The sequence below is a fragment of the Schistocerca cancellata genome, chromosome 5, assembly GCF_023864275.1.
Source record: "Schistocerca cancellata isolate TAMUIC-IGC-003103 chromosome 5, iqSchCanc2.1, whole genome shotgun sequence".
NCBI lineage: Eukaryota > Metazoa > Arthropoda > Insecta > Orthoptera > Acrididae > Schistocerca > Schistocerca cancellata.
The window spans coordinates 459,146,562-459,159,876 of record NC_064630.1 but is presented as its reverse complement, the minus strand read 5'-3'; the positions used below and the strand labels follow the sequence as shown (position 1 = coordinate 459,159,876).

The 13,315-nt window shown below is 44.4% G+C and overlaps 1 protein-coding gene across 1 annotated transcript in view; it reads left to right on the top strand.

The window, feature by feature from the left end:
- LOC126187488 (protein jagged-1b) overlaps window positions 1-13,315 on the top strand; it is a 568,139-nt gene that overhangs the window by 512,109 nt on the left and 42,715 nt on the right. The window contains exon 6 of the mRNA XM_049928595.1: window positions 2,735-2,868. Coding sequence (XP_049784552.1) covers window positions 2,735-2,868 — 134 coding nt within the window. The remainder of the gene's footprint in view (window positions 1-2,734; window positions 2,869-13,315) is intronic.

Below are 13,315 nucleotides of genomic sequence, written 5' to 3'. Positions count from 1 at the left end.
AAGCGCATTCCTCCTCCAAGGACGCCCTTGGGTGTTTCGTGTGTTTTCTCGTGCAGTCGCCGGTTTGGAGGTAGCTCGATGTCGCGCATGCGCTGGACTGCAGCTCTAGTGAGATGTCTGCGGAGGCGGCGCTGCAGCGGGCAGCGCAGCAGAAGCGCGCAGCTGTCGCCGCGGAGCCAGCTGCAGCACGCAGGCCGCGTTAAGCCACTCTGGCCGCCGCAGGTCACACTCGCGTCGACGCCCACCAGTCCCACCTCACTGGCACAGCTTCATCACTGCACGAGCCAACCGGCCATCGCACGGCGAGGAGCGAGTGTACAGTTCAGAACGTGTGGACGCTCATTATGTGCGTTGGTTTAATGAAAGAACAAGAACGAATTGCTCGGATTGAAAAGAGTGTAAAACAAGGATCCAGCCTTTCTGCTCTATTGCTCAATCTGTACATCGAAAAAGTAATGACGGAAATAAAAGAAATATGTCGAAGCGACAGTATACTTCAGGGTGAAATGATACCACTGATAAGATAAGAAGAATTACAGAACCTGCTCAATGGGATGGCAGTCTAATGGGTACAGAATATGGGCTGATAGACAGTGTGTTTTAAGATGTCGGGTTGAGCCTAAGTATCTCTTGACGAAAACAGCACAGTCAGTTGTCGAAATACTGTGCAGGATGATGACTCTACAACCTGGCTTGGCAACGAAACGACAACGTTTGCTGTACTTACACTAAAAACTAAACTCCTCCCGCACAGGCCATGAAGGCACAAAGGTACCGCCTGGCTGCCGTGTCATCCTCAGCCCACAGGCGTCCCTGGATGCAGATATGGAGGGACATGTGGTCAGCACACCGCTCTCCCAGCCTTATGTCAATTTTCGAGACCGGAGCCGCAACTTCTCAATCAAGTAGCTCCTCAGTTCGCCTCACAAGGGCTGAGTGCACCCCGCTTGCCAACAGGGCTCGGCAGACCGGATGGTCACCCATCCAAGTGCTAGCCCTGACCGACAGCACTTAGCTTCGGTGATCTGACGGGAACCGGTGTTACCACTGCGGCAAGGCCGTTGGCGTGCTCACACTACCTCATCATAATTAACCCTATACCCCTGTTTAGTGCAGAATTGACTACTAGATGTCATTAGAGGCGAAACCCTCCCCCCACACGCACACACTACAAAATGAGGCGGGGAGTATTGGGAGTAGCGGAGCAGTAACAGTAGGATATGTCGGTCAGAAGAGCTCATTGACTAATAAAGTAGAGTAGTCATTGGATGTCATCTGATTAACAAGTCCATTAGGCACGTATCAGCTTTTATAAAGCTGCCCAAGTCGACTGTTGGTGACGTGGCTGTGAAAGGGAAACCTGAAGGTCAACAAAGCAGACCTCATGTAATGACAGGCAGGGACCGTCGACCTTCGGCGGCGGGTAGTTACAAAAAGTAAGGGGAAGAATCACCGGTGATTTGCAAAACTGCAGCAAACTTACAGTGACTGTGCATAGGGAGTTAAAAATGATGTGTTACAATGGCCTACCAGCTCTTCATATGTCACACATTTTTATAGCCAATGCTAAGCGCCACATGAGCAGGTATAAAGAGCAACGCCACAGAACAGTGGATTTGGAAAATGAATCACGCGTTGGAAAATGAATGTGGCAATGCGATGTGAAAGTTCGGGTTTGCTATTTCCTCGAGAACGTTACCTGCCACCATGTGTAGCACCAACAGTGAAGTGAAGTACAGTGATGCCGTTACGGTACGGAGGTGTTTTTCGTGATTAGGGGAAGTTTCCTTATACTGCTTAAGAATAATGTAGGATATCAACACATTGTGTACTACGTACCATAGAGGAACAGTTTGGTGTGCATGATTACTTATATCAGAATCTCAGTTCATCCTATGATAAAGCAGGATTTGTTATGCAATGGGTAGTCGAAAATAACTTTTTTGATGTTACTGAGCAACAGTCATACAATAACTTTTAAATGAACTACCGCCATTTGACTGTATTGTTTATTTAATTTCTACCCAGTTTTCGGTTTTTTATGGCGTTTTCAAGTGATTAAGTTTACGTCATTAACATATATTGCAGGACGTCAAGTTCAAAATTGCCCATAAAGTAAGAAAAATATTCGCACCCCAAGAAATAATTTTACATCTGGCATTTCGTGGGGAGCGAATATTTTTCTCAATTTATGGCTAATTTTGAGTTTGATGTCCTGCAGTATATGTTAAAGACATAAACTCAATCACTTGAAAAGTCATAAAAGGCCGAAATCTGCGTCGTAATTAAGTAAACAACAATACAGTCAAATGGCGGTGTGTTCATTTGAAAATAACTTTCTCGAAATAGATCGGCCTGCCAAATTTCCCGACCTGAACGCAATGGAACACCTCCGGGATGAGTTACAACGTCAACCTCGCTCCAGACACCAGCGTTGATCATCACAACCTTCTCTAGTTTTGGTTCTTGAAAGAGAATGCGCTGCCTTTCCTCCACAGTCATTGAGGCACCCCACTGAAAAATCCCCGTATTATAGTTCACTAATATATGTCCGGATATTTTTGACCAGTTAACGTACTTCATTAGCTAAGTGTACTCATTTACGTTGCAATGGCTAGGCAAAACGCGTGATCTGTATCGCCGACACGTGCAGAAATTAAAATCTCGAGAAATGTGAGCAACTAAGAGGGACAGAGAGTTTCTGGAGCTAACGACACTTGTGTTCTGTTCGCAGGTGCCGTCCCGGCTGGCAGGGCGAGTACTGCGACCAGTGCATGCCGTACCCTGGCTGCAAGCACGGCTACTGCAACGGCTCCTCCTGGCAGTGCATCTGCGACACCAACTGGGGAGGCATCCTCTGCGACCAAGGTCAGTAACCCTCATGCTGCCCGTCTACTTCCGCCCGCTGTCTGCCCTCGTCCAGTTGTTTGCTACCTTTGTAGAGTAGGTGAACTGCAAATATTGTTGTTTCAGCATTCAGTACGGGGACTGGTTTCATGCAGGCTTCCGTTATAGCCTGTCCTGTGCAAATTACCCCATCTATGCGTAACTACTACAACCTACACCCACATAAACCCGCTTATTATAGTCAAAACCTGGTCTCTCCGTATAAAAAAGTCACCTCCCATCCTGACACACACACACACACACACACACACACACACACACACACACACACACACACACACACATTTTAGTCACATTTTGCAATAACACCCTTTTCTCCCCGATTGGGTTCCGTATCACTAGCTACCCGATATATCCACCTAATCTTCTTGTAACACCGCACTTCTAAAGCCTCTGTTCTCTATGTCTCTATAGTGTTTACCGTCTACGTTTAGTTTCCATGCAGGGATACTACCACAAACGTCTTCTTAACACTTCAGTTCACATTCACCTAGCGATCCGCCCTAGCTTCGCGTGGCTAGCAGTATGTATTTATGGCCAAACCACCTTTCTGGCGTACCCATAATAAATTATATACACAAAGATTCCTCGTGAATGTTTATCAGTGGAAACCATATTAAAAGGTCCTAAGGTACTTCATATTATTCTTCACATATAGACAGAAAAAAATCGGAGGGGGGCTTTAGTTTATAAATATATATTACTAGATGCTGACATATTCCTCTTTTTCAGAAAAGTTTGTCTTACTATTACGAGTCTGCATTTTGTATCCGCTTTACTTCTCCCCTCGTCAGTAATTTTGCTGCCCAAGTAGAGAACCTCACACTTTTATTGTCTCATTTCCTAATTAATTGTACCAGCATCACCTGACTCAGTTCCACGTCACTCCATTAGACTTGTTTATTTCTTTTATTGATGTACATCTTATAACTTTGTTTCAAGTCGCTTTTCTTCTTTTTATAATTAACTTACAAGCGGTTTGTCGTTTTTTACTTCTTTTCCCTGCAGTGCACTGCTTTCCGAATATATACACACACACCCGTTATCCTCGGCAATATGGAATGATTCCCTGGCTCCACCTACAAGCCAGTGGTTTTTATTTCGATATTTCTAACTTTTGTCCAAAAGCGGCAGAAGCCGAAACACTTAACGTAGCATAAAATGATACTAAAAGGCTCTGAGTTCCTAGTTCGCACCGTATTCTTTTTCAAAGTTTTAGATTACTCGATGTTTCCACGGATCTGCTGAGAACGTCTTCAGGATTATCTACAATCTACATCAAATCACTGAGAGACAAAGCGGGCACTGAATGCACTTGAACACTTTGAAATACCTTGACTATAATTTTATTATTTCAATATGTCTTACGCGTTTCGACTACAGTCATTATCAAAGGCAAATACTTAATATCATTATTGTGAGTCAGTAGAAATTTGTCAGAATGGGTACATGGTATTTAGTCAACATTCCTTCACAACAGGCAACTGCAAAACTTTGCCTTTACCTTTGATAATGACGTAAGTCGGAACGCGTAAGGCATACTGCAATCATAAAATTATGGTCAAGACAGTGTTCAAACTCTTCACGACTGTGAATTATGGAGAAGATCGCACCAGATTGGTCGAAACGTCGACTGTTAAAGAAATATGAAAACGAAAATGACGTCCTATGACAACTCATCAGCGACAGTGACCACGAAACCCTGCGTACTTAAGTTAAACATGGAATAACATAACAAAAACTCCTTACGCGATCCAGAGCGAATCATTCGTAAAAATAATGAAATGAAACCCTCGTAGTAAATACAGGGTCACCAAAAGTCAGCATAAATTTGAAAACTGAATAAATCACGGAATAATGTAGACAGAGAGGTACAAATTGACACACATGCTTGGAATGACACGGGGTTTTATTAGAACCAAAAAAATACAAAAGTTCAAAAAATGTCTGACAGATGGCGCTTCATCTGATTAGAATAGCAATAATTAGCATAACAAAGTAAGACAAAGCAAAGATGACGTTCTTTACAGGCACAAAACCAGAATCACGCATTTCCTCGAAGAAAAAAGGCCCGATAGCGGTGGATGTGGTAAATCCAACCCATACCGTGACTTTCTCGTCGTGCAATGGAGTTTCCACGACAGTTCTAGGATTTTCGGTAGCCCATATTCTGCAATTGTGGGCGTTGACAGAACCTCGGAGCGTGAAATGAGCTTCGTCGGTCCACAACACGCTACTCAACCAATCGTCATCTTCCGCCATCTTTTGAAACGCCCACACCGCAAATGCCCTCCGCTTCACTAAATCGCCAGGTAACAGTTCACGATACCGATGGATTCTGTACGGATAGCATCGGAGGGTACGCCTAAGTGCCAACCAAACAGTAGTGTATGGAATGCCGGTGCTACGTGCGACTGCACTAGCGCTGACTTCTCCGTGCATAGACGAACCCGCTACAGTCTCCATTTGTTTCTGAACTGTCTCAGCAGCATTACGCTTTGTGCTCGGTCGGCCACTACGGGGTCTATCGTCTAAACAACCCGTGACTTCGAACTTCGAAATCATTCTCGCCACAGCTGCATTTGTTGGTTCAAATGGTTCAAATGGCTCTGAGCACTATGGGACTCAACTGCTGAGGTCATTAGTCCCCTAGAACTTAGAACTAGTTAAACCTAACTAACCTAAGGACATCACAAACATCCATGCCCGAGGCAGGATTCGAACCTGCGACCGTAGCGGTCTTGCGGTTCCAGACTGCAGCGCCTTTAACCGCTCGGCCACTTCGGCCGGCGCTGCATTTGTCAACGGACCTTTACCCGTTCGAATCCCCTTCCTATGGCGATAGGATCGTAACGCTGAACTGGCAGATTCCCCATTCTCATAATACTGCTTCACTAGAAGCGCCTTTTCAGGTAACGTCAACATGCTGCGACTGCTGGCGCATCTGATTCTCTCTCTCATTAGAGCTCCTTTCATACACGATTGTCATGCGCAATCACTGACATTTTGCTGTCCAGCGCCATCTGTCGGACATTTTGTGAACTTCGTTTTTTTTTTTTTGTTCTAATAAAACCCCATGTCATTCCATGCATGTGTGTCAATTTTTACCTCCCTATCTACATTATTCCGTGGTTTATTAAGTTTTCAAATTTATACTGACTTTGTGATCACCCGGTATATTCACTGTGTACAACATGTGTAGGCAGTGCAGCTGGTACCCAGTTAGGACGATAACCACATTTAGACTACCTGTTTTCTAGCCACACAATCTCGTATACTTGGCAGAAACATAACAATCAGTGTTGGCTGGGCGTTGACGTTCGAATGGCGGAATCTGAAAGTTAAATACAGCCGGTGAGCATGTGCAGAGGACTTAAAATAGCGAAACCACCCACTGGCCTCGCCAGTGAAGACTTCATTCAGAGCACCGCTGCCGCTCCGTCTCGGATCGAGTGTGAGCTGAGACGTTTGGTGTCGTCTGGGCCCTGCAGCTGGAGTCTCCGGCCTGTCGCTCCGTTCGGTCGGTCTCCGGTTGGAGAGCGCGATGTGATTAGCGGCGAACAGACGCGCCCCGGAAGTGGAGTGAGCGCCAGACGGCGGAGAGGGTGCGCGCCAGCCTGCCAGCCCGCCAGATGCGGCCGCGGAGTCGGGCCCGGCCCGGCCCATAAAACACTCGCAGCTGCGGGAGACGGGCGGCGCGTGCCGCTCCCTCGCGGGGCCACGGGCTCTCGGCCGCTTTTTAGGCCGTGCGCCATGCGTTGCTATCACTGCCGCCACACTTATCGAGAGGCGGAGTGCTGCCGCTCACACTGCCACCTGGTGCCATTATCCACAAGCATTAGTCGGCGCTTCCCACAGCTCTCCACTGAGTCTCTTCCCTGCTAGCAGACCACATGGTCTTTTATTTTCGTTCTTATTTTTTTTATTTTTTATTTGGCTCTTAGATACACCCATGTCATTTGGCGACGACTATTTTCAGACACATGGTCTCCCAGGAGGTTCAAATGGCTCTGAGCACTATGGGACTCAACATCTTAGGTCATAAGTCCCCTAGAACTTAGAACTACTTAAACCTAACTAACCTAAGGACATCACACACACCCATGCCCGAGGCAGGATTCGAACCTGCGACCGTAGCAGTCCCGCGGTTCCGGACTGCAGCGCCAGAACCGCTAGACCACCGCGGCCGGCCCTCCCAGGAGGAATGGTCAAAATTCAAGTGTACGACTGTAACGATTATTTGAAGCAGAAAATGGTTCAAATGGCTCTGAGCACTATGGGACTTAACTGCTGAGGTCATCAGTCCCCTAGAACCTAACTAACCTAAGGACATCACACACATCCATGCCCGAGGCAGGATTCGAACCTGCGACCGTAGCAGCCGCGCGGTTCCAGACTGTAGCGCCTAGAACCTGCTCGGCCACCCCGGCCGGCTATTCCGAATCGTTCCTGTTGTATCCTTGAATGTTGACCGTTACTACTGTACATACTGCGTCCGAAGTTCGTGGTCTCGCGGTCGCGTTCTCGCTTCCCGAGCACGGGGTCCCGGGTTCGATTCCCGGGGGGGTCAGGGATTTTCACCTGCCTCAAGATGACTGGGTGTTTGTGTTGTCCTCATCATTTCATCATCATTCATGAAAGTGGCGAGATTGAGCTGAGGAAAGGTTGGGAATTTGTACGGGCACTGATAACCGCGCAGTTGGGCGCTCCACAAACCAAACATCATCATCATGACGTGTACATGTTGCATCTTTCAAAATTCATGTTATACATTCTAGAGGTTTCAGAAGGGACTTAGTATATCAAGTTTTAAACAGGAACCGATGTAAAGATTTCATTCCTATTTACTGTGATTTTGCAGTAGCAGTTCGACATGACGATCACCAAGTACGGTGCACACAATTATCTGCGCAGTAAGTTCGCATAAACTCTGTCCAACATGTGTAGTGTATGGTTAATCACTTCTACCGCAGCCATGATCCGTCCTACCAGACCTTTATACGACCGGGCAGGGACTCATAAACAAGATGATGACGTGCTCAAATTAACCTTCAGTTTGATGCTCTGTGAGTACATTTGATAGAGACAGGGGAAACGAAATCTTCCTATGAGATGGCTAAGGCCTGCTAACTACTCAAAGCTCGCCCACAATGTCCCCTCTTCGATTTCAACAAGATGTTTAAACTTCGTTTCTTGTGTACCCAGTGGTGAATGATTACATATTTTATTTAAATACATTTGCTGTTGCCTAAAGTTGATATTTATGGAAATTTAATGTTTAAAGTGATTTTGAGTTCAACCGATATAGGAAAATTATTCGATCATTTCACATAGTTGGTAACAAGCTTGCCTCGTTCTTTAACATTAGTGTTATGATTATCATTGTAAAGTTTTGATTTTTCCGGCAGCAGCCACTCGTATTTTTATATCTGCACAACTTCACAACGCTGTACGCTTCTAGCGAATCGTTGATCAATGGCAATGTAAACTTACCCCGCTGACACAAACAAAAACGAACGAGACGTGTGCCGTCTTTCAGAACATTATAGTGACAGTCCCGCACATTATTCTCCTGTATAATTATCTGAAGCTATCACATCTGCTGCTTAAGAATTAAAGGGGAGTTTTCTGTGTTTTTACGGCTGTTATTGACGGTAGAGCTTACGTACAGTAAAGTCGACCGTATAACGAAAAATTTCCGTCCGCCGTCTTAATAGCGCGATAAATTTTTTGGCCACGAAATTCCCGGCAAGCGTGCACGATTGATGTTGTTTCGGTAAGTGCAACGCTTCTCTTAACGGAAGAATGATACGCTAATTACCTCGTTTATAAAATCCCTGGCTGCGCCGGTACGGGTTCTGTGTCCAGGCGGCTGCGCAGCGGCAATTTACATACTTGTGTGTGGCGACTGGCTACAGGCAGGTCTCTCCACCGTTCCCGAGGCGAAGTCTCGCAATTAGACGAGTCAGCTCAGGGGCACGACATTCAGCTCTGGCAACTGGGACAGGGTACAATTCCTGCAAATTATCGGTAACGTGCTCACTTGAAAAGAATTGAAATGAACAAGTCGGTGTGAAATATTGAGTAACTGTGTCCCGCAGCGACACAGATACCACATTACCCCCTGATAACTTGCTTCTCGTTTACCTGTTAATTAGTTAATTAAAAGTAAGAGTCACCTGTTGGTCGCTGTCGTGATAAAATAGCACAGTCGTCTATGGAGTTCATGTTTAATCATGTAACTGTGTAACTCCATCCTGAAAGTACACTGAATGAAACTGGATGAGCATATTAAATAAGGCACCAAGTTGTCTTCGCACCACAGAGATAAGAAATAACGCTGTCTTGAGTCTTGTCGAACTGCGGAAAAGTAGCAATGAAATTCTTACAGTGGTCACTACATCATTGGCTAACAAAGACATGCCAACGAGAAATGTTAGAAGTATGAATGTTTAAAATGTAAAAGAAATCGTGCCTCAGCAGTAGCGGTCAGAGAATACGAGTACTTCTCTCGACGCAAGACTGCTTGTTGCAGACACGCAAGTATCAGCGTCAGTACATTGATATTCGATTACTGTTTGCTACACTAATATTTTATTTTGCTTTTTACCTGCCTACAACAGTCAATTTGTGGTTACGAACAAGGTTTCGCTGAAATTTTTGTTTGTTACTACAATTTCATACATAATGATGAGTGCGTGGATATTCTAATTTCATTAAATGCGCCAATGTAATGGTGTCTACATCATGGGGCAAGTTACGACAGTTACAGAATTTTAAAAAAAGTTTTGGTTTATAGATGAGTGTAGAAATTAGCGAAATTTTGGTGCTGCATATGATGAAGCAGTATCTTCTATTTATGCAACGGCGTAGACATTACACAATATAAAATTACAATCTAATTCTCCTAGTAGTGGACCTATGGCAGTGAATACGACACAGTTACTCGCTATGTTCATGCCAGTTTTCCACTTCACGTACAGCGGTACCCAACTTTTGCATCTTCCCAAATTGCATTTACACAGCTGATGCAACACGAGACACTAGGGACTAGATACTTGTCTGCATCTACATATCGACCGTTTGAAAGGACAAGGTTCCAATTGATAAAGTCGAAGAAAATGAGCTGTTAGTGTGACAAGGCTCAATTTGACTTTTGCTGCAAGTGGAACGTACTCGTGCTGCGGTCTGTCGGGAAACTGCCGAGTTAGAAGATCTCAGAAGTTCCAACTCATATAATTTTGTTTGATTGGATGGGATGACAAGGTTGTATTTGAAAGACGGAACTATTTACTACCGAATTATCTTTCTTGTAAGTAATGATAAATAAAGTTGAATATTTGTGTAATTATTAGAGTTCATGAATCAAATCTTGTCATCCTTTAAAAAATAGGATTAACACGGGGAAATTGTCTGTCATGCAATTCGTTCAGTTTTTGTAGAAAAACAAACAAGGAAAAGGAAATGTGGTCTTACAAACTGACTGAAGAATCTAATGTGGAGGTAAGCGACACGTGGAAGCGCTTAAGAACTACAAAGAACATTTACAAAAACAATGCAATAAAAGTGCAACATTACTGTGTTAACCTTCCCCCACCTCATTCTTTGTAAAACTGCTGCTGCAAGCAACCCCTGAAAGCCACAACAAATTGTCATCTTATCATACCAATCTGTATTCGATTCCTCGTAGCTGATCAGATTTTAAGACTCCAACATTCGCTACCATATAACATCAAAGGTAACGCTATTACTTTGTAAAGTTCAATTAATGTTTCTTTCCTCACATTATGTTTCAATGTACGTTATATAGTTCCATAGAATTGCCTGGATCTGGCCAATTTTAACTCCGCGTCATCTGAATTCGGACACTTAAAACTGGACGTTATATATTTAAACTCTGTTACTGTTTCAATTATTTGTCCGTCTATTGCAATTTTGACCCTTATGGGTTCCAATCCTTGAAATGCTGTCACTTTTGTATTTACCTGCAAATTTTCTCATTCCGTATTTAGTGCCAATTAGGCTCAATTTACGTAACGCAACTCCTACCTTTACTTCAGATTCTACTGTTGTCAGCTGATTATCAGGAAATAGCGTCCTCATGAAGTTAAAATTTTCACTTCTTAATGTATCTTTTAATATAATCAATCATTTATGAGTGATGTAGTCAACAGGAACATTGAAAATGGTTAGAGGCAGTGCGATATGGACAGAGTCCGTCCCATTCCTTACAATAGTTTATTATTTTAGAATAATGATTGAATTGCCGTAACCAGATCTGCTGAAACTCCCATGTACTTTTTCGATTCTGTTGGCATATTCCGCTTTACTTTGACAAAGATCTTTTTATAATCGATAGAAACATAATAACTTGGCTGCCTAAATTCTCTTCTTTTCTCAGCTGCTTGTGCCAAAATGAAAAGACAACCAGAACAAAAACCTGCTACACCCCTAACATATGGGCTTTCGCTATTGGCGTTAATCTCTTATTTATAATTTTTGTTAGATGATAGTTATAATTTATTCCATTCCATCCTGACCGTCTGGTACAGCGAACGTTTTGAATTATTTCAAATTGAAAGACAGCCTAGGTTGCTTTTACTTTCAATAACGTGTTTCGCCATTTTGGAGCATCATCAGATTGTGCATCCATCATAGAGTCATAAAGAATGAGTAGTGCATCTTAAGCACACCAACAGATACCGCTGTAGTGGACAACAAAAACATAAACGTGTTATCAGCTGTGCACGGCGCAATAGGTACATTTACCGCCCACACAAATATGACTGTAGTCACGCTGTATTTCTCTGACGGTGTCTGCCGGTGTGCGTATGGTCCACCTCTCATTCTTTATAACTCTATGACGGATAGGTTTTACATCCGGTTAGTTTTTCACAACCTGATGATGCCCCAAAAGGACGAAACGCGTTATTAACATCAAATAACTTCCAACCCAGACTGTTCTTTTTTTTCAGTTTGAAATTTAGATTTCTGTAGTTATCTAACAATTCAGAAAAATTCCAAGATCGGACGGCTGGACTTAAAGACGCGCACCACCAGCAGTTCATACACCGCCTTTGGCTGGCTTCCAGCAACTTTTGCCACTCACCTCCACGACAAGAAAAGAACAGGAACAATCATTCATTGACTTTCTAGTTAAAAGTTTTAACCCTCGTTTGCAGTTCGAAGAAAGGTGCAGAGTTGCAGAGAATTAATCCCGGTCCGCCAGTAAAAGTTATCTATCAAATCGCTCAATTGTTTCACGTGCACATCGCTAAATGTGCCTAGATACTGTTCTCAACCGCATTTGGGACTTTCCGCGACGCCACGGCAGCTTCGAGGTCAGACGAAAGCAGCGTTTCAAAATAACGTGAGTTCCACCACGAACAATATCACCACCTGCCCCCTACCCACCCACCCATTTAGGAAGGGTTTTGTCTTTTGCAGCCCATCCTTCCAATCGCCTATGTAACAAACCAAGTGTTCTCTTCATGGAAAATACACTACTGGCTATTAAAATTGCTACATCAAGAAGAAATGCAGATGATAAACGGGTATTCATTGAACAAATATATTATACTAGAACTGACATGTGATTACATTTTCACGCAGTTTGGGTGCATAGGGTGCTGAGAAATCAGTACCCAGAACAACCACCTCTGGCCGTAATAACGGCCTTGATACGCCTGGGCATTGAGTCAAACAGAGCTAGGATGGCGTGTAAAGGTACAACTGCCCATGCACCCTCAGCACGATACAACAGTTCAGCAAGAGAAGTGACTGGTGTATTGTGACGAGCCAGTTGCTCGGCCACCATCAACCAGACGTTTTCAGTTGGTGAGAGATCTGGAGAATGTGCTGGTCAGGGCAGCAATCGAACATTTTCTATATCCAGAAAGGCCCGTACAGGACCTCCAACATGCGGTCGTGCATTGTCCTGTTGAAATGTAGGGTTTCGCAGGGATCGAATGAAGGGTAGAGCCACGGATCGTAACACATCTGATATGTAACGTCCACTGTTCAAAGTGCCGTCAATGCGAACAAGAGGTGACCGAGACGTGTAACCGATGGCACCCCATACCATCACGCCGGGTGATAAACCAGTATGGCGATGACGAATACACGCTTCCACGTGTGTTCACCGCGATGTCACCAAACATGGATGCGATCATGAGGATGCTGTAAACAGAACCTGGATTCATCCGAAAAAAATGACGTTTTGCCATTCCTGCACCCAGGTTCGTCGTTGAGTGCACCATCGCAGGCGCAGGCGCTCCTGTCTGTGATGCAGCGTCAAGGGTAACCGCAGCCATGGTCTCGGAGCAGATAGTCCATGTTGCTGCAAACATCGTCGAACTGTTCGTGCCGATGGTTGTTGTCTTGCAAACGTCCCCATCTGTTGACTCAG